Consider the following 23,092-nt stretch of genomic DNA (forward strand, 5'->3'; position numbering starts at 1 on the left):
ACTCTCCAGAACAGGTGCACGAAGATGTCCAAAATGGGAAAGTGAATGGCTTCTAACAATTACAGTTACACCACAGAAATGAAAATGTGGCTACTGGTCACAGCTTTACTCTTTACTGAACAGACGAGGAGCTCTCTTTGCAAGGAAGGTACTTGCATCTTTCTCCTTTTGTAAAATAAAAATAAAAGAAGTATACAGATGTGCTGCCCGCAGAGAAACCTGCTCTCAACTGCGCTGGCTCTTTTAAGCCAAACTTTTACAATTGCTGAGCTGTGATTAAAAAAAAAAAAAAAGAAAGAAAGAAATCTGCTGCCTGGCATTCCTACAGAAGAACAAACTGCTGCCTCAACATCAAAACCCCGCTAATGACAAGAGAATTTCACCGCATTCTGAATTAGCGGTGCTTCTTCTGTCCCCAGCTGTGTCACTACCAAGCAGAACAGGACCCACCAAGGTGGCTCAGTAAGTATCTTTCACTTAATGACTGGCTCACACAGGCTCACAGTCATCACTAGGAAAGTGGGTGATATAGTCCATTACTCTTGTGTGGACATGCAACACCAAATTCACTATATGCAGCGGTCACTACTTCATTAAGCCTGTGGTCCATGTGTTGTCAGTGAACAAAGCCTTAAGTCATACCCTTCTCTCTAGCTTCCTGTCCTACTGAAGGGGCTATTACAAATATAGTCAGAAAAAAATGTTTTCTACCTGCATAAATATCTGTTAGGAATCAGGCACCTCCACGGCCAACCCCAAGGGACCTGGTGACAATGGGACAATTAGACACCTTCATGGTCAGCCCCAAGAGACTCAGGACAATAAGTCAGTCATCACTAGCTGCCCAGAGGGCCACCACACATTCCCACTGTCTCCTCTACAGTAAGTCCTGCACACGCACCATGGCCGTGATAAAAAGCCGTGCATTCCTTCCCCCTCTTCCTTTCTTCCCTCCCTCCAACCAGAGGAAGCCCCATACCCTCTTACCCCTTACTCTCTCCCTTTAATAAACCTCCCAGGTGAGACCTGTTGCACAATGTGAATCTATCATTAGCAGTCCCATCAATACCCACTTGGAAACAAACAAGGGGAGTGTTTCAAAGGGAAATGCTCATTTCCCCAACCTGTGAATCTAGACATGGGTTGATCAAAGAGACATTAGCAATTGCGATTCTGGCCGAGATTTGAAAACCATGTGTGGACTGGGATGTGCCCATGTCTGTACAACTATCCTGTTCTCTAGATGTGAATGAGCTTGAGCGATCAATGCAGACATCACGTGGGGGAGCAATGCACCCTGCCCTACAGCCTGTGCTATAGGTGTTATGAGTGAGCCACCCCAAACCATTACCCCACTGATGGCACCAGATACTTCAACCATACAAATAATACCAGATGAGGACAGCAAGATACGCAAAGCTTAAGTCTGAATTGCTGTTCCAGAGAGCTGTGAGCCAGAAGATTGTCATTAGCCATTAATTTCTGAAAATGGCTTGCTGCATCACTTCAGTAACTGATACAACAGCACCTCCAGAGAAGGGGCCAAGCAGGACAAGACATAGTAATCTAAGCAGGCATCAAAGCAGCCATATTACTCCCATGTCACCACTGAGCAGGATCCCAGCCTGTGCACCATCAAACCAATTAAACAAACAAGCAACAGTCAAATGCAGGAAAAGGAGACTTATGGGAAGAACAACAGAGTCCAGTGAGGAAGGCATGCTTGCAAATGCACATAAGTGCCTGCTCCCTTGCATTCTCACCCCCCCACACACACACACACAGAGTGTCCCCTCTTTAGAGTCTTAATAGGAGGGTATTGTTTAAAAAGAAGATAGATTGTCCCGGCCGAGAGGAGCCCAGCCCATACCATTGTTTGGGCTTGATCTCTCCTGCAGAGTTGCCTGACAAGTTCTTAGGGCAGTGTGAAATCTCTTTCCTGGAGACAAATTTCTCCTTTTGAAATCAAGCTGTGGCCTTCTCCCAGCATGAGATTCCTGTAGAAACTGCAATTTCTTGGGGACAATCATTTTAATAGACAAAGGGAAGCTCACATGTGTCTCTAGAATAACCTCATCTCTGCCAGGCTGGCGACTTTCATTCCACTTCAGGACTGCGGCCTCTAGTCTTGAACTTCTAAGGTTTGCTGTCATTGCTGTTGGTGGGTCTCTCTTCCTTAAAGGGTCTATATACAAAGACTTCAATATCCCCATGGTAGCAGTAGGAAAAATGAAATCTTCACTCACAATCCTTCTTCCTTGAAGACACACAATATAGCCCTGGAAGCAGCTGACTGGCTGGGGTGGACTGACATTCAACTCTGGTTTTAGGCTGCCCATCATATATACACAGGAAATGCAGTTCATTTCTACATCAATGAACACTTGGTCTTAAACATTCTCACTGGCATTTTGTTACTGCATCAGACCCTCAAAAGACAGGACGTTCATTTGCCAAGGAGTCATTTCCTTGCTCACTGCCCCATCCTCCCAACCTCAGCACCAGCAGTCAGTGGCATCAACATTCCATCCACAAGGCACTGAAGAGCTCCTCTCTTGTCTGTGTGTGAACCTCCAGCATGTAGGATAGAAGTAGGGAAAGAGGAGAAGAAAGAAAAGGGAACAAGACAGAAAAAGTAAAGAGGAAGAACAGGCTGGACCCGAGGATAAAAGGCACACTCAATTAACAGTTTCTCTTTCACTTCTCCTGGGGCAGACATTAAATCAAGAATGGGCAAACATTCCGAAGTCACAACCATCTCCAGCTGCATGTCTTAAGAACTTCTAGCCCTCCAAACAGATGCCCTGCAAATAGCACATACAACCTAAGGGTGCTTCTTGTGACTGCAGGAAACTGACCTCTCTTCAGGAGGACAGTGGGTCTTCCAGCAGCCTTTCCTCCACAGATTGCAGTTCAGAGCCTGGAGGAGCCCTGAAATCAGAACTTAGGACACAAAGGCTATTCCTATTCCACTAGGAGTCCTCAGAAACCATCTCAGTGACCTGGGGGAGACCAGCCAGCCACAACTTTTAAAGAGATCCCAGGTGAACTCTGGCATTCTAGACTTAGATAAATTTATCTGCGGTCTGGGGGTTAGAGATCTGACTCTACTGTTATACAGTGGTCAGTAGATAACTACATAGAGTTTACATCACCATAACACATGAATGCTTACAGAATGCTTACACACTTGGGCTTGGTGCTTTGATATGTAATCTCATTTAATCCTCAGATCTTCAAGGGGGAATTAGTAGTAGTCCCTCTGTATACAGGAGGAAACTGGGGTAGGGAGAAGCTAAAAATGTGCCTCGATTTACACAAGACTGAAGATTTACAGGAAAATGTGGAGCCAGCTTTATACAACACTCCAAATAGATTAAAGCACAACCAAGGGAGTATGATGGAGAGCCCTGAGTGGAGAGCTCAGATGCCTGCCGATGGTGTGGGTTCACATCTAAGCATGTTCGTCATCTGACCCTTTGCCTCTCAGTGACTTGTGACTTCAGAACTGCTCTTGTACTGCCTGCCTGGAAACTCTAGAGACTGATTCCTCCCTCCTCTCCTCCCTCCTCCTCTCCCCTGCTCTCCCCTAGTCTCTCCAAACTCCTCCTCCTTCCTCCCTTTCCCTGCCCTCCCCTGCTAAGGATGTGATCCTAGGCTTAATTACTGGTTGGGTAGCTTGTCTGGAGGGAAGCCACACTATTTAGTCTCTGTCTTCCAAAGATGCTTCAGTCTGAATAGTGTTTCCCTGCATGGCTACAGTTCATTTACCTGTTTCCTGTCAGTGCCCCCTTGGGTTACTTCCCTGTCAAGGCTATAGAGAGCAAGGCTGCTGTGCGCAATGATGTACAGATGCGTTTTAATCCCCAGTAATGCGTGCTTTAGAAGTAAGTTAGGAGACAGCTAACCGGGTGACTGCCCCCTAAAAACCAACCTCTCAAATGCCATTTCTTGCTCTTGCTTTTCCAAAGTCAACTTCCTCCTGTAGACCTGCTGTGGCCTCTGCCTTTCTTGGATATTCTTGGTCCTTCTACAGGTCACAGGGACCTTTCTCCAATCAGACCTCAGACCACGAGTGCTCACGTAGACAGTAATGAGTGTCCTTTCATCTACTTTAGTGCCCAGATTAATTAGCTTGCCCCCATCTTTTGTTTGTTTGTTTGCTGGGTAGCCCAGGCTAGCCTTGAACTTCAGTTCTGTATATAGTCCAGGCTTGCCTTAACCTCCTACTTGTCTCTGCCTTAGCCATGCTAAGGCAGGAATTTAGGCTTGTACCATCAGAGTAGTTAGCTATGGAACTTTGGTTTTCTGAAAGCCTCTGCCGAGGAATTATAATTCACATGATGCTTTTAAAAATTGGCCTTTAGGAAATGTGTTGCTTGTTTATTTGACAGTTAAATCAGTTTGGTTATGCAGTCCTGTGATGGGCCATTCTTGAGTCTTGGCCCATCCGGGCTTTGAACCATTCCCGCTTGGGAGTTAAAAGTCACATGTGTGGGTTTTGAAGCCACTTTAGATTAAATAGCACTTCAGCTATGTAACTGTTTTATCTGTTAACTGACACCTTCCTGGTTTATTTATTTTTGATGTTGAAATGATTATTATGATTATTTTTTTTCTGTTAAGATAAAAAATGTTTTTCTTGTAACCTGAAGAGTTCTTTCCTTTCTTCCTTTTGTTCGTTTCTGGTGGCATAAAGAATTCAGCATCCATAATCTGGATGGTCCAGTGGGAGGCTTCTGCCCAAGAGAGGAGTACTTCCGTGTACAAAGGTTGAAGATATAATCCAGAGCTCCTGGGCTTACAGTTGTTGACTGTATAGTCTAGGGAGACAGCTGATTCCTGACTCCTCATCTGAATACATTTCTACTGACTAATATGGCCATTTGTTGCTGTATTCCTTTCTTGGTTCTTGTGACCATTAAGATAAGAACCTGTGACCACGTCATGTGAGTTTACTGATATCTAAGTAAAAAGCTACTGAAGTGCATATTATTTGCCAGCATTCTGAAGTACCTGTGTTGAGTTTTTAAGGATCTCCAAAGACATGCAAAAAATAATTAAAATTCCTTCTTAAGACAATGAAGAGGCTGAGTAATAAGCTTGTGGTGATAGGGACGGGGCACAGCTCTGTGGTGCTTCTTGCTGCTACCTGAGAAGTTCATTTCAGAGAACTCCACTTACACACACCCAGGATTCTTGGCTTCATCCCAGAAGAGATTTTCAGGATAAGCTAGTATGTGTAGCATTATGGTATAATTGTGGCAGGAAGGAGTACCTTGGTGGGCCCATGCCAAGGTGTCCCCCCCATCCACCCGTGACACCAGAGGAATTCCCTGAGGAATCTCACCATGCAACAGGCCTAGTATAAAGAATACTTATTATGGGAAGGGTGAGAATGGGGACCTGGGAAGGCTGGGAACATAGCTATGAGGGCAGAGAAGTGGGGAGAGAGAAAGAGGGGACGGAAAGAGAGAAAGAGAGGAAGGTGCAAAGAGAGAAAGAGGCTGATTGGGAACACGTTGGAACAAAGAGAGAAAGAAGATGGTGAGAGAGAGCCTGGCGGGGCTGCGACGCAAGCTGTTGCTAGGTAGCTGTTGGGCAGAGCCTAGTAGAATTGTTTGTAACCTAACATTTAGAGTTAGAATTTATTAAAAAACAGATTTTAAGCACAAGGATTAAGAGAAAGAAAAGTTCTCAGCTATAAGGTAAGACATCTGGGAGGGTGGGCGTGTGCTTTCCAATGTCACTGCTTTTCCGCAGGCAGATAGACACACTCCAGTGGGTTTAGAAGGTCTTTAAAGGGTGCCAAGGAAGATGAGTGAGAGTAGAGAGGCACCTCCCAGGGTTTGGTTGTGGGTGAAAGCCTAGATGGTGGAGGGGGATGCAGGATGTAGGATATCCTCACTGTAGACAAATATGTTTGTTTGTGAGATTCCCAGAAAATATCCAGAGAGCAGTGAGACCCTACCCAAATCCATATTGTGTTCGAGTCATAAAACCCAATATGTTGCCATTTTAACATAAAATATCTCTATAAAAGAGGAAATATCTGGGGCTGGAGAGATGGCTCAGTGGTTAAGAGTACTTGGTCTTACAGAGGACCTGAAAGAGGACCTGGCACAATCTTCTGGCCTCTAGGGCACCAACACACATATTGTGCACATTTGCAGAGGTATACATACCATATCCATAAAATTTTTAAATAAATATATATATGTATATATGTATGTATGTGTGTGTGTGTGTGTGTGTGTGTGTGTGTATTAAAGAAAAATCTTTATTTTGGTAACTTTCTCAACAGCAATGGTTACTGTTAGAATTCTTGCTTTTCCACAGGCAGGAGGCTTCAACCTGAGGGTTGCTCTACAACAATGCTACCCAACCAGTAACTAAGACCTGAGTTCTTAGCAGGGGTAGCGTGGATGGAGATGGATGGAGATGGACAAGGGAGAGAGGAAAGGAGGAGACGGGGTGGGGTGGGGTGAATAATCAGTCTCTAGAGTTTCCAGGCAGGCAGTACAAGAGCAGTTCTGAAGTCACAAGTCACTGAGAGGCAAAGGGTCAGATGACGAACATGCTTAGATGTGAACCCACACCATCGGCAGGCATCTGAGCTCTCCACTCAGTGCTCTCCATCATACTCCCTTGGTTGTGCTTTAATCTATTTGGAGTGTTGTATAAAGCTGGCTCCACATTTTCCTGTAAATCTTCAGTCTTGTGTAAATCGAGGCACATTTTTAGCTTCTCCCTACCCCAGTTTCCTCCTGTATACAGAGGGACTACTACTAATTCCCCCTTGAAGATCTGAGGATTAAATGAAAACTACATATCAAAGCACCAAGACCACAGCAAGTATATAAACAGTACCTATTATGGTGGTATAAACTCCACATGGCTCCACTGGAATCTACTGACCACTGTACAACAGCCAAATCAGGACTCCAAGCCCTAAACCTCAGCAAAATTCACCCAGTAGTCCTATAATGCCAAAGTCATGAAGACTTTTTCAAAATGGTCTTTGTATACAGGAAATGGCTGCGTTGCCAGGCGAGCATGTGAGATAAGTCTAGTGAAGCTAATACTAAGATGACAGCAAAAAAAAACAGTCCTTGGAATTGTCAGAAACAAAAACCACTCACTTCATCGTGAGGGATCCTTTCTCCTCTGGGGTCTTGGACCCTGGGAATTTGATCACAGGACACAAACTATTATGCACCACATGCCATGAAATGGACATCTGTGAGACTTCCCCAATGCTCTTGAAGAGATACTTTGTCTTTGGGGTTTTATTAGAAGACACAGTATGATCTACCAAATGTTTTGATTGTTCTTTATTTCATTCAAAAACTGTGCAAAATGATGTAAGTCAAAATTATAAATGTGAGGTAAAGAACAGATTTCAGTACCTTTCTGGTACAACAACAAAAAAATGTGATCCAATGTATGTATCTGACAGTTCTACTCTCAGAAACATATTTGTGAGATATATATATATATACATAACATATATAATGTACTATATGTGTTTTTTTAATGCATGAGATACTACACACACACATACCACATCACTAATAATGCCCTCTTTTTACACATGAATTAACTGGAGACACAGGCTGAAAATGTACCCAAGGTCTCACAGCAGTGGTAGCCTCACACTGACTTCCTTGATGCTACGACAGCTGTGAACTGGTGTACACACACCTGTTACACACACAGCCCCATCTGCACCTATCACAACGCTACAGGAAAATCAGGACACAAGAAACTGGTTATGTCCCCAGTTCGCTGCCTGCCCATACTTTCTTCTAAACTGTTCTATGCACTCGCAGCAGCCAAGTCAGCTTCACAGACTCCTCAAAGCCTGCTTCCTCACCGCCTTCATGATCCCTCAGAACCTCGCACACCACATCCTGCTTGTTGTTTTTAAGTTTCCAGTATTTCTCAGTTCACTATTTTATCCAGTGCCTTAAGTCACCAGCCTCAGATTAGATGTCTACAAATAAACTAAGAGGCCTGCAGATGACATCCAGGCCTGCTGGTCTAGCCTACCATCACATCATGATCTTTCATTCCTGGGCTGTCAGTCATTTCAGACTATAAATTAAAGAACTATATATGAATCTCATGCCACATTTAAATACCAGCTAAAAATATCAGCTCAGGCTGCCTTTAATTTAGAGCAGGACAACACCCCACTGCCGTATCATCGCTGAGACAGATTCTGAAAGGGGGCGGGATCTTCCAAATATATACTGTTCTCCAGACCCAATAAAGCCCATCGCAAGGGTTATGTGGCCCCGGTGGTTAGGTTCCCTTCTTGCCACGAGTCCTGAAAACAGTATTGTGTGGCTAACTGGAAACAGGAATACAGTGAAAATAAATCTGTACAATGAAGACAAAAGCAAGAGCAAGTAGGGAAGGCAGAGGTTGGGAAGAAGAGAAAGAGGCTACTCGGCTGGGGTGTGTTCCCCAAATCTGCATGCTGGAAACTGGACCTCAAATGTGGTCAAGTTGGAGGAACCTTTAAGGGTGGGGCACCACCCTCAGAAGAGATTCATGTAGTTCCCACAGGATGCAAGTGGAGATTACAAAAAGTACAACCTAGCCCCAGAGTCTCCTGTCTTCTGTCTCACCAAGTGGTCACTGGTATTTGCTTGCATACAGACCTTCCCTCTTCTGTTTCTCCACCATGCTGTGATACAGTCAGAAGCTCTCACCAGGACAATAATGCCATGCAGTCTGAACTACAAGCAACATTTGTCAAATACATCTTAATCACAAACAAACAAACAAACAAAAACACCCTAAAACAAAACAACAAGTAAAAATAATACAGTGTTCAGTTACAACAGAAGAAAATGGAAATACAATCCCACCACCTGCAATATATCCCACTCCTACTATGTGTCAGTCATCCGTGCAGGAACTCAGTGAGATCATTATCAAAATACCCATTTCATAGATGAAAGAACTCAGTCGTGGGCAATGGTACAGATGGTTGTGCGTGACAAAGAATAAAAACTGCCATTAAAATTCATCTGCTCTGTAGATAAAGAAGGAGATTTGGGTCTAACTGAACTGGCCCCATGTGTGCTGAGCCCCATGTGTGTGTGCTGAGCCCCATGTGTGCTGAGCCAAATGCCTTCTTCTTCTACCTTGTGTTCATAAAGCAGAAGGACTATGAGGAGCTGCCGGTCACTTGCAGGCCACATAATATGATGAACAACACTCTTTCCTTGAGATGTTCTAGGCTTGGTTTTGTTTTGTTTTGCTTGGGGGCGGGGGAGGGGCGAACTCAGTTATCTTCTTGATTGATGTATCTCTGCTTTGACGTATAGGGACCATGGCATGATAACCTGTGACTTGAGAACCCGATGTACCTATCCCATATCTGATAAGTTCATGTCACTGCACCACTGAGTGCTCTGTCAATATATGGCAAGAACACTGATTATCAAACCCACGATTCCGCTAGGTCACTTGGAAACTGCCTCCTTTCAAAGCCTATACAAATTTCTATTTCATATATAACTAGGAAACTAAACAGGCTTCCATATTAGTGAAGTCACTGATATTCATGTAAGGTCAACAGAGCCATCATTTGCACATGACCTTGACCTCCAGCATTGAATTTCCTGTTTATAAATCCCAGCTCCATTTTATACTCACAGTGTGAGCATGGAACAGACACTGGGCCTCCCTAAGAATGTTTTGTCATATGTAAAATGAAAATGTTACAGCACACAAGACTCTCTAAGACCTAAATGAACTAAAACATAAAGGGTCTAAAGTATTCATAGTGGTTTTGGACTTTTTTCAGGTCTCATAGACAAAAAGTGGCAGAGCCAGACCTCAAGTCAGGCCTCTGCTCCAGGGTGCCCGCCCATCAAACTGCTTCCAACATAGGTCTTTTCTGATGTCGTCATGTCCTCCAAATCTAACTACAGATGTAGCTTCAACCAGAATACTTGAGTTAAATGATTATAAATACTTATAATATTACACAAATATTGCAAGAACAATATAGAACCTGCAACCTGAAATAACTAAGACTGGCAGATAACAGACAACTGTGTATCGGCCCGGTTAAAGATTTTCCAGTTACCTTGGGTTTTACGAGAGTGTGGACAGATTAAAAACTGACACATTATTGTCAAAACTGTCTGTCTTCCTAAAGCATGCAAGCGATGGACTGTCCTCAAAATCAGACACAACATTCCTCTACACCTCACAACTGAAGTTCCTGGCTCGATCTAGGCTTCAGTGTTGTATTGGCATCCAAATTCCCAACTGCACACACAATTTGCTCTCCACCTTTCCCAGGAGCCACCCACCCACCCACACTGCAGTCTAGGCATGCACAAGATCAGGTCTGGGGTGGGCTCTCCCCATCCCTTCCCTACTTGGTGTAGGCAGAAGTAGAAATGGCACTGAAGATTAACCTTGTCCCACACAAACCTCAATGGGTCTGGGATGTCTGAGGAAAGAGAACTTCCAACTCTAAAACCAAAGACGCATCCTTCTTTAAGTGATCATCTGGCAGACTCTGAAACAGTGCCGTAATCAGTATTACTTCTGGAAATCCGATACAAGAAAACCACATTTCCATGTTACATATGCCTAAGCTGCCTGGATGTTTTTCAAAAGCATATCGCTTTTGTATAAGAAAAAAAAAATTAAGACTTTAAAGAAGAAATTGTGAAATTACAAAAACCAGGAGGGCAGTTAGCTTGTAAGAATAGCATTGAGCTAGGCTTTGAGTGCCAATTCTGAGCTCTGTTAACAAATTAAAGGTCCGAATTTCAGATTCTCATTCAGTACAGGGCAGAAATTCCCTGAGCTAAGTCACTCACATAAATAGTGAGCTCTTCTGATGTAGACAAACAATAAGACGATGAAAAACTCAAGCTGTTATATAACAAAAGGAGACATGTCATTTATGGCAAACAGCATCTCTAGAAACGTGTTAGATCCACATGGCATGAACTACCCTGTGTGACATGTGTTAGATCCAAATAGCATGAACTTCCCCGTGTGACACATGTTAGATCCACATGGTATGACTACCCCATGTGACATGTTAGATCCACGTGGTATGAAATAGCCTGTATATAAATGAGAAGTATACAAATGTGAACCCGTGTTATTGTTACAACATTCAAAGCTAACCAAATATCCAGTACTTTATAGTTGAGTGTTAGAGAAGTGTCTGGTCCCATTCCATTCCTACCTCCAGAGTTTTTAAAAATTGAGGCAATTTGTACTAGATTTTCCAGGCTGCCATTTTTACATGTGCAATTAGTTTAACATAAGATCTTGAAACTGGGCTAATTCAGACCTCTATATGTAGATGATCCCCAACCTGACAATTCAGACAGAAAACAAACTAAATTTACTGCTGAGCACCACAAATACTTCTGCCAACAGACAGGCACCTTGCTTCTTCACTTTCCACAACTGGTCCTCCCTGTTCTTACCTAAATTGCAGCTCTCCTGTCCCCGGACAGAACCGCAGTCCTGACCAGCCACTCTAAAAACAGAACATCCGACCTCAGGTCTGCCTCTTCCTCCATCACAACAAAGCCCACAAGAGACCGGCCCCAGCTGCAAGCTTGCCTGAGGGTGGGGGTGGAGGGGCCGGAAGGGCTGACAAAGGGCAGAAAGAACTTAGACCAGCAGAGCTTGGGAATGTCACAACTAGTATTTCCCAGCCACTGACCCCATACTGAGCCTCTGCGACTAAAAGGCATGGCCTGCAGCTGGTCCCAGCTTGAACTGCACTCTGCCAAGAGCGAGGAATAACAGCAACAGCCTCTGACCCTGCTAGCTTCTAACTGGCCAGTCCAATTGTTCCCTCTATCTCCCACCACTTGATATTCCCCTATCTCCCACCAAACAAGCCCAAAGCCCTGACTTGGAACGACAGCTGAACCAGTCGCTAACACTGATGTTCCAGGGGCCACAGACATGAGCCAGCATGTTACTATTCAATCAGTGTGTCAGCCCCCTTCATATGGTATTCTTCGGGTTGCAAGGAGTTACATCAAAATAAACCCACTTGTTATGGAACAATAAGTAAAGCGTTACGCTATTTTGGATGCAAGGTGCTGGCGAAACCTCACTGTATCATTAGACTTAATTCTGCTCCAGATCCTCCGAAAAATCTATTTACCCTTTTCTGCATCAGAAGTTCACAGCAAAAAAGTCTAGGAAGCATGCCCCTGGGTGCGCAGGCAGCCTGATACTCATAACAAACCCCTCCTGGGGAGCACATCTTCTATATGACATCAACGTGGCCACTCAGCGCTTTCTCGGCATCCATCTTCTTTCACTCTCCCTAGTTGTTGACCTGTGTTTGCCTGGGTATCTATGCCTCTCACACTCTAGAGTCAGCTGATTCTGAGAGTCTGTGACTGCTGTAGCAAATCACATCCAGAGCAAAGTACCTCTCAGTTCTGTCAGAACAGACACTCTGGGGGCGGGGGGGGGGGGGGTGCGCTGAAAGGGAGAGGGACACCAGGATGGAAAACAGAGGTCCCCAATCTATGGCTGAATCACACAGGAAATTGCTCGCACTGTGATCACAAGTCTAGGCCAACTTTCTGGTCACTGCCAGCATTGTCAGTATAAAGTTAACATGCTTACAGGATGGCTTATCCCAGGTAGTTAATTACCAGAGGAACAGAGTAAAGCTATACGTGGACACAACGGATTTCAACAGCATCTTTCTAATTCTGAGAGAGAATTAGAAAACACACACACACATAGTATGATGACGATGCTGCGGACATTTTTAACTTAAGCTAAAGTTCCAAGCCAAACAATTTTACAGCACTCCATGAAGAAAAGAAAAGCAAGAATATTATCAAAATAAGAGCCAGAAATAGGTTTCCTACAGTAGGGTATATGGTGTTTGAGGCTGGGAACCATGATAACCATATATCACACAGTTCTTGCATTTTTTTTATTGCAAAAACAATATATGCTTAACTTACAAAATAGAGATGGAATTCTCCTGCACTGTATTCGGTTAAGAAGCCTTGCTCTATGTGGGCATCAGTAAAGCATAGTCAGACGCACTCATAAATGTCCTGAGGGAGCAAGAGAACGCTATCTGCATTACTCTAGAACCTGCCTTTTACCACTGGAAATACAGACACCATTGTCATCTAACATGACATGTTTAAATGCATGGAAGGGAGAGCACACAGCTCACAGAAGAGTAGCCATCAAGTATCATGGAAAATGACTGATGTCAATATCTACAGCGAAAGTCAACTTTCTACTGTCATATAGCCAGAAAGGGCATTCAAGAAATAGTTTAGAAAATAGAATTAGCTAGCGCTGAGACCCAGACATTTTGTCTGCTAGATCCACTTTGTTACGAGGGAGACTGTTTTATTTTTAGTGGCCACAACAAATCAGGTATTCAAATGCACAGAATGCCCTTCTCTCCTAGTTTCAATTCATCTAAAAGGGAACTGTGCTGCTTAGAGCCAAAAAGAAAAACGATCGGCACCATTAGTTAGGATATAATTGATTCCTCCTGTCTGAGTCTCAGAGACCAATGTTTAAAGGCCATCTTTCATTTGATATCAGACCATCTTTCATTTGATATCAGACCATCTTTCATTTGATATCAGACCATACTTTCAATTAAAGCCACAGAATGGCCAGGCTTTCCCACCTGAAGCCATCCTGCTACACCAAGAAGGGAAGTGACACCAAGCCAAACAAGGCCATCCCCCTGCTCCACAGTAGCATTCAATGCCCTTTCCATTTGGATCAGCATCTTAAGGAGACCGAACTGTTACTATCCCCAGTTTAGCATTCAGTTAGCAAAGAGATATCCTAGAAGCGGGAGTCACAAGTCTCCCTTTACTGTGAAACTTCCAGATGAGGACTTATTCACACACACAAAAAGTAATCAGTGAGAGCTTCCCTGCAGCTGCCCTGAGTGCTGTGGTCTGAGTGCTTCTGTGGTCTGGAGGGGGAGTCTCTGGGAGGTGAACAGGTCATGTGCTGAATCCACAAGAATGTGGTTAGTGCTATGAGCCCCACGGGCATCCCCTTTCCTCCTGGGAGGACACAGCAGCATCTGTATCCATCAGCCAGGAGGTAGGCCCTCCTCTCAGAACCTGCTAGTCCTTTCCTCCTGGGCTTTCTAGATTACAAGAAATAAACTTGTGTCACCTACAAGATAGCATTTATTACAGAGGTCCTAAGGGACTAAGAGAGTTGACTACATAGAAGAGATAGCTTTGTGTGACTAATAATAATAATAATAACAATAAAGCTTATAATTTTCCATCTAAGTTCTAGTTTGTTCTACAAAAGTCAAAGCTTTGCTAGTTCTCACCTTTAGGTCTCTCCTTCTATTTATTTCTAGTTCCTCCCAACACCAATAAAGAAAAATGCTTCCTGTCCCTATAATGCAACTCATTCTGATGTCCAGAGCACATTTTTTAAAGAAGAAAAGAGCTCAGAAGCAAGGCAAAAATCTATTCCACTACCTCTGCCCAACCGATTCTGTTTGCTTCTAGGCCCCTCGCATTGAAAATCAATACCCCATTTCATTGGTTGAATTCACACTACACCTTTATGTCCACAAGTGCAAGGGCTGAAGATAAATCTATTTTTTTAGCTCATGTTTTTAATATATTTGGAGAGCTTAACACCGTGACACTGTGAAGTCCCTTTTCAGGAATCTTGAAAACATACATTTGTGTACTAGTGGATATGTTTACAATCTGCCTTTTCGTGCCTGCCATCATACCAACAGCAACCATAATGATGCCGATCTCCAGGAAACGTATGCTAATGTAGCAATCTACTGCAGTCCGTCTATAGACAAGTATCAGGAAGGTTCCAGTCTTTCCTGATAGCTCACGGCCCTGTTTTGGTGAACAACTTCTGAGTGATTCGTGTTCTAATCCTCCGAAGGTATCCAAGATGGCAATGGATCTCAACGCTGTCTGAACTGACGTCCTCAGAGGGAGAAACTGAAACACCGCCCTTGTGCTAGTGTGACCTCAACCCATGTGCAATATCTTGCATACAGCTAGTGTTTAAACTTGTTGGGAAATACTCACTGGACTTATCAGTGCAGTGCCTATGCCAATCTAGTAGACTCTCGAAACTGTCTGAACACTCAAGAACAAAGAGCAAAGAAAGCAAGTGAGAGGCAGAAAAGCCTCCACAGACTCACATATATCTCATTGTGGTCGAAGCGCTTCTTCAGGTTGTCGATGAACGTCTCCTCATTGAGCGGCTCTAAAAGAACCATATCTCCAACACCGATCATATTGTCCAGAAGTGAGGATTTCACCTCCATTTTGGCCATGGTTTCCAGCTGGAAGAAAGAAGAAGAAGTCAGGTCTATGAGCAAAACTTTCAGATGAGTTCTTTTATATGACCAGAGAAATGACCTCTACCTGCCTAGCAATCCAAACTGCTGAAGTTGCCATGATGCCATCCTGCTGCCAAAACAAACCTATGACCCATCCATCCTCCCAGGCAAAGTCCATCTACAGAAAATGCCAACTGGAAACCAAAGTCACTGTTGCCCTGTGCCATCTCTATCGCCAACCAAAACTGGCACACTCCAGAAGAATCTCTTTCCAAAACCACCTTTGCCGCCAGCCCTTGCAGAGCGATGTCAGACTGGGCCTTGTATGAACCAGCTTCCTCTAAGATGACAAGCCTCAGCTTTCCAAGATTAATTTACAGTGCATTTCTCCAAGAAATTGCGTTTTTAAATGATGCCAGTAACACTGACTGCTCACCATACCAAAGGGCTGTACGTTCAGTAATGAACTTAATCCTCACAATAACTCCACTAGAGATGTGGCTAACTCCATATTAATATGAGCTATCCTGGGCTGGGGAGATGGCTGAGTGGGTAAAGGACTGGCCACCAACCCTGCTGACCTGAGTTCAGTTCCCAGAACCCACAAGACGGAAGGAGAGCCAACTCCTGTAATTTCTCATCTGACTCCTGTGCACACATACCCACTCAAGAACATATTGATTTTAAAATTTGTATGAGGAAACTGAGCCAGTAAGATGCCACAGTGGGTAAAGGCATTTGCCACCAAGCCTGACAGTCTGAGTTCAATTCCCAGGGCCTAAGGAGAAAAGAGGGTCTCAGCAATTGTCATCTGATGTGCACATTACCCGGTAGCACACGCTCACCATGTCACCCAGCCAAACACAAAAGTAAATAAATGGTTTTTTTTAAGTGAGAAGAAAACTTGATGCTCAACTTGTTAATACTTATAAACACTTTGTATGTGGTGTTAAAGAACCCCATAGCATGGCTGGCATAGTGGCACATGCCTTTGAAAGCAGCACTCAGGAGGGAGAGGCAAGCTTTATCTCTGTGAGCTTGAGACCAGTGTGGTCTACATAGTCAGCCAGAGCTACATAGTAAAACCCTGTCTGGAAAACAAACAAACAAAAAGAATCCCATGGTTATCTGGATACTGTAGCTATGGGAAAGTCTCATCCCAGGTACCAGGCGCTAACTTACAAAGAGCACAACCCACGGGTAAACAGGCTGCCTAGACAGTGCAACCTGCCAGGAGTCACCACTGTAGTCTCAATTTTCATCTTGACTAGCCAACCTCACAGAAAAAAAAAAAAAAAAAAAAAGTTTAAGCCATAATGACTAGATCCAAATACTACCTTCCCTTCAGCTCAGTGGGAAAGGCTACCCACTTGGAAGCAAAGGCGCCCTGGAACCGTGGCATTCACAACTTGTATGTAGGATGCTACCCACAGCTCACAGAGGAATGCTAAACCAACAGAGACCCCAACTTCCGTGCTGTCAAGAAGACCAAAGTCCCTTCAAATGTCTTAACCAAGGAAAGGGTGTGGCATCTCTTAGGTCATGCACGTTTCGTTAGCGTTCCCACTGCTAGATGCCTTTACTGTCTCATTCCCAAAAAAAGTGTCTCCAGGGCAGAAGTCAAGCTTAAACTGACATCAAGTTACTAATACCCACAACATGTGTGGATATTATAAATATGTATGCAAACCCCTGGCACTAAGTGCAATGTTCACACTTGATTCTTTCCATATGGAGTGCCCACTTCACACTAGACCATAGGAAGATCTGCTTGCTTAAATCTTAGCAATAAGTAAATCCTCATCTTCTGGTGTAAACAGCCAAGAAGACCCTTAGAGGCAAGGGAAAATCCATCTTCTTGAAGTTATAAAGAGAAACAGGAAGACCTAGTAACTCACTGTTATTAATTACTTGCAGTCAATAGATAGCCACAAACATGTCTGTTATTTCTGACTCTGTTTTAAAAAAACAAAGCCAAACAAAACAACAAACAAACAAACAAAAAGGCCTTGGAAAGCCAAAGAAGAAACTATGAAAGAACTGAGACTTTCTCCAATACAAGAGAAAGGTTCAAGAGAAAAGATCCTTTTTATTTTATTTATGTATTTACTAATTTATATATATATGATTTAGTTTCAGGGCGAGCACACCTAGAATAACTAGTCCCAGGCACCACTAAAACCCACCAACCGCAGAACAAGGACCGGCTCCTGCACTGAGGTAGGTCAGGCTCCGTTGCAGAACCGAGCAGGGGCAGGTGGGGGGTGCCTGCCATTTTCAGGGACTGAACAGCAGCCAAGAGACCGCCACTGCAGGACTGGGAGCGCCCAACTCTGTCACAATAAATTAACATTTAAATCAAATCTCAAATTCTCAGACTCATACAGTGCCAAAACCACTCTGGGTCTGTAAACTCATTACACCTAATTTGGCAGGTGAGGAAAGAAGAGGGCTTAGGGATTAAGGGAGAAGTCAGCTTGAAAGGGTTTGCAAAAATAACCATCTTATACCAGGAACTTGAAGGAGCAAAGTGGCTGAATGGGAGCTCCGCCCTGGGTGGATTTCTGAATATAGTCTATTTATAGAAGCAGCTGGGAAGACAACACCTGCTGGCTGCAGGTGATGGTAATTAAGCAGCCAGCCTGCCGCCACACTAACTAAGCCTGCTTCACCATCTCTGCAACCTCAAGTTTCAAGGAAGTCTACAGTCAGCCAGCTTTGGCATTCTATCCTAACTTTATAATCATACACAGGTACAAATCAATTCGGAAAACTGATAAAAACTGAAAATACAATTTTTGCAAAATATACTAATAAAACAAACCAAACTGAAAAGCCAATATAAAATTCATTTCGATAGAAGACAAGTTTGTCTTTTTGGCATCGAAGTTCCGGGGGCATGACATCATGATGGTTCCCATCATAGAGGCAAAAGGAGAACACGGGAAATGTGGTGGGAACCCTTCTGTACCTTCCTACAAACGAACTGCACCTTCCTAAAAACGAGTATCAGCATCACAGTTCTGTCCACCTCTGATGGGCAGGCTTGCAGATTTGACACTTGGGATGGCTCAACCACCCCTGCTCACACCAAACAGGCTAGTCCCAGGGGAAAACCGCACATGGAGGAGGCAAGGCAGGAAAAGTACTGAAAATTACTAGTGAAGGAATGAATCCTAGTGACATCATAAGTCTCTGGATCAAAGTGCACTCATTCCTCATTCCTCAAGGTTTCCATGATGTGAGCCCCTTAGCTCTCTTAACTATTTGCACCAGAAGGCATCTTATGCTGAACCAACGAAACTGGTGCCAGAAAGTGGGATGTCAGAAGCAAAGGCTCGACCTAGCTAAGGCACGGGGTATGAGGTGGAGGACACAGAAACAGCACATCAAAGAACAACAAGATTTGACTGCTATTACTGGAATCACCAGCAGAGCCATGCCTTTGGGACTCAGACCTCATACCTGTAACATTAGAAGATCTGAATACAGGAAATTCAGAATACCAGAGTCATGTGTTCATGAAAATGGCCTTTCTGAAAGGCACAAGGGAAGAATTTTCTACTCAGAAGGGTCACTGTGCCTGCCACAGCCCAGCCCAAGCCTGTTTGGCTTCCAGTGCTTAGAAAATAGGATAAGCCCTCCCACCACCACACTCTTTCCAGTTCTCCATAACTCTCAACCAACCATCAGCCAAGACTGACAGCTCTCTGCAGGGAAGGAAGGAAGGCCAAGAGGCAAATTCTCAGGTTAGCTTCCTGAGGCTTGGTGGTATGTTCAGTGTGTATTACAATCCATGGAAACAAGTCAACCTTGAAAACAGTTCCATCTTTAAGGAATGATAGTGCAACAGTCTAGCTGGGAGTGATACATGCTTGCTTGACCCTTACCAACAACCAGCCGTCAAGATGTCTAACTCACAAGAACTGCTTAAATATAGAAGCCTCGCAAAGACTCCTCCCCAGTGTTTCCCTCGGAGGAGGCCATTAAGTCAAATGACAAAAGAGACCTTCTCAGAGAACAGTGGGGTCAACACATTTTTAGCCATGCAGAAAAGAGCTCCGTCATTTTCTCTGCAGCATTTTCTTTTCCTACGTGTAGCTATGATAAGAAAGGCGTATGTGTAGTCAGGCAGCTCCTGCTCTAACAACGTTAGGGCGGGACAATTTATAGACTGACTACATCGCAAGACCCTATCTCAAACAACAAACCGACCTGATCCAAAATAAATAAGCTGTTTGTGTGAGGTCAAGCTGATCTCCACAGTAGATGTGGGTCTTGCAGGCACTGTTGGCCGCTCAGTCCTACTCTTACTTGTCCCTGCTCTACCATGTAGGGAGTTCCCAGCTACAATGACTTTTGTAGGGAGTTAATGCCAGTTTTCTGGCAGATCTACATTCTCCCAATCCTAGAAAATAAGCAGGAGAAGGGAGCACAGCTTGTGCACATGCACCTAACCCTCCTGGGAGTGCGGACAACAGATGGTCAGGGCCAGGACTGTAATCATCACAGCAACGTGAAGACCACGCGGCCCCTTCAGCAGCATAGCTTCTGCTGCTCAGCTCTGGCCTGTCCTTGCTTCCTGCCCACTGCATCCTTGTTGATCTGTGACCTCTTGCAATTCTCGATCTGTCTATTGTTCAAACCAAATCTGTAGCTAACGTAAAATTCAGTGTACCTAATGCAGAGTACCTAGCCACTGATAGATTTTATTATTTTATGAAATCTAACCTTCCTCCCTAGCATGAGGCCATCTATAAGACACAATGACTGGGGGACCTTCTGAGGGGCCACAGGAAGCAAGGCCCCTGATTCGCAGGGTAATTGAGCCAGCAAGCAGCCCACTAACTAGCCAGTGCCAGATGAGCCCATGGCTGTGTGAGCTCTTTACAGCCACTGTCCATGTATATGAGACTGCTGCTTTCTCCCCTACCTGCTCTCAAGTACTTCTAAAATGACTACTGCTTATTTCAATGTTACCAGCTTGTGTACTGGAAACCTATAGAGCACAAAACACAATTAAAAATATTAAAAGCATCATTTCAATCTGTCTTCAAACCCCCCCAAAAAAGAATGTAGGATAAAATATCCTGAAGCATCTTGGGACCACTGTAACCTACCAACAGTTCAACAAACTAGTCTACCCCATCACTCACCCTACATCACAAGCTACCTACCATGCAGCTCACCATAACTATGAATATTGCATATACCGGGCAGTCATCCCTCTGCCTGTCAGCCACATACATAGATGAGGACCAAAGAACATGGGAAGTACATGAGCACTCCACCATTCAATATCAAAACAATAATACGGAAAGCTATTCCAAATCAATAATCAATCGTTAACAAGAAATGGAGAACATGCAGAAATAAAAGGTATCTTATTTCCCCCACAATGAATTGAAGTCCTCAGCGTACCACAGGCCAGCAACAATGAATACTTTAAGCGGAAAACACTTCTTCATTTGAAAGAGCATGAACAAATAAGAGCTGACATCTCAATGAGTAACAAGAATATTAAGTCATAGTATTTTAAATCTGAAACAGCCTCTACAGCAAAGCCAAAAACAACTTACGAGTAGGAAAACACTGAAAAGTTATCTTCTGCTTGCTAACTCAAAGAGGAAATTTAAAACACCATAGAGCTTTAGAATTGTATTGTAGCAACTACATTGATCCCATTGTAGCATCTTTAGATCTTGCGCCAGCCGCAGTAGCTACAGGAGTACTTCCTAACAGCACCAATGTCTTTAACTGACTCTGGTTCTACTCATTAACCTACAGTGGCCCTGTTTGCTGGCCATTTCAGCTCTTCAGTGTAAGAATCATGTCTTATTCCTTGGTATTTCCCCAAAGTCTATGGCACTTCCCCATGTACACGGCAGGCAGCCAATAAAATACAAACAACAGACACAGATGCAAACCACTATTAACGCCTGATTCATACAACAATGGGCATTCTCAGCGGCCACTGTACAAATTTGGTCACAATTAGGAGGCAGAAGAATGATAAGAGCTTCGAGCCACTGGAGGATTTCTCCAAAAATCATAATACCAACAATAGGACAGGAAATAAAACCAAGCACGTAGCTCCAAATGAAGTCATTAATGCCTTTGAGAATGACATGGGAAACACATTTAAGATAGAAAACTGGGCCAATAGGACGAAATGCCATGAACAAAATAACTCTCATCAAATCAAAGGCAAGAGAGAGACCAAAAGAGAGAGACCTCGAGGTTCAGAACCTAACAGGAGCAAGCACTAAGAACTGGAATTTCCTTCTTCAACCTTTTCAAATAGCACCAAAAATCATCTGGGGGTGGGGGTAGGGAGTGATGGTGGACTAAATGTCCATTTTATTCAGTTAGAGCGACACGTACAAAGCTTATCCTGATAAGAGACTGGCACTGTATGAACGGTTAGGGACACAGGAGCAATCATAGAACCTCCCTCCCCTCCCCCACACCACTCCCAGAAGCCAGAGTTCAGCAGGAGCAGCAACAGATGTCAAAGTTTTAACAGCACCCCATGTTAAAGTTTTTTGGTGACATTTATTTCGTGTGCACATGAGCGTGCCGGGGCACACTTGTAGAGCTCAGGACAACGGTGCGAGTCTGCTCTCTCGTTTGACCACGTGGGCCAGGAATGGAACTCAAATAAATCATCAGAATTAGTGGCGAATGCTTCTACTACTCACTGAGCAACCTGACAACCCAAACTGTCCACTTTTGACATTTCAAATGACCTCTCTGATGACTAAGAGAAGTATGTGCCCACTATAGAAAAGAGAAGAGAAGAGAAGAGAAGGGAAGGGAAGAGAAGAGAAGAGAAGAGAAGAGAAGAGAAGAGAAGAGAAGAGAAGAGAAGAGAAGAGAAGAGAAGAGAAGAGAAGAGAAGAGAAAAAGAAAAGAAAATGCAGATGACCAAGAAATTAAAAAAAAAAACTCAAATCAAGATGCTTACTTTGGCCTAAATCCTTAATTTACTAGAATTCTTATGAAAAGCTAAACTCATAAATTTCATTTATATATATTTTACTTCAAAAAAAGAAACCGATTTCTTGGCAGAGAACCCATGCCCTCACAACTCTTTTGCCTTCCTCATTCATTTGCTCTCTTGAAGCCCCTCCACGCTAAGACAAACCCCACACAATACCCAGCATGCCAACACTTCTAATGGTCTCCAACAGCAGCATCTTCATCCAGGCCACAGCTAACTGGGCAATGCACTCTGGTCGGAACAGTGCTGGCTTCCATGGGCCTGGGACCAAGCCACCCAAACCACAGTCAAGAGGCTGCAAGCACTGACGTAGAAATTGGTAGAGATGCTGAGAACAAGTCATTTAGGGGAGCCTTGCAGAGGCCACCCTTCTGCAGGAAAGACTGACTCCTGAAAACAGAACACGTGGGGCAGACAGAAAAGCTTCAGATGTTGGGGTAGTTCCAGTTCTGAGCCTCAGGAGGTTCAGCTGAGCTTCTTGTCTTAAACATGGCCTGGCCTGATTTAACCCAGTGTGAGGAGTCATTGATCCTAGGTAGCACACTCCAAGCAAGCCAGCTGTTATGGACTGAATGCTTGTGTTCTCCCACCTGAAGCTCTATTTCCCGGTTCTGAGGTACTAGAGGCCACCAGGAAGGACATAGGGAGATTTTGTCTTTATAAAAGACATAAATGTGAGGGGACACCAATGTTTCTGCAAGCCAGCAAGAGAAGACGCAGCAGAAACCAAATTTTGA

At 43.9% G+C, this 23,092-nt stretch overlaps 1 protein-coding gene across 4 annotated transcripts in view; it reads right to left on the bottom strand.

Annotated features, from left to right (window-relative positions):
- Myo1b (myosin IB) overlaps nt 1-23,092 on the bottom strand; it is a 165,422-nt gene that overhangs the window by 117,582 nt on the left and 24,748 nt on the right. For all 4 annotated transcript variants that reach the window (XM_085837047.1, XM_085837050.1, XM_021176619.3 and 1 more), the window contains one exon: nt 15,212-15,355. In XM_085837047.1, the coding sequence (XP_085693173.1) occupies nt 15,212-15,346 (135 nt within the window). In that variant the 5' untranslated portion in view covers nt 15,347-15,355. Of the gene's footprint in view, nt 1-15,211; nt 15,356-23,092 lie in introns of those variants that run through there.

This window comes from Mus caroli, unplaced genomic scaffold (genome assembly GCF_978045245.1).
Source record: "Mus caroli unplaced genomic scaffold, Mus_caroli_1 scaffold_1, whole genome shotgun sequence".
Classification (NCBI taxonomy): domain Eukaryota; kingdom Metazoa; phylum Chordata; class Mammalia; order Rodentia; family Muridae; genus Mus; species Mus caroli.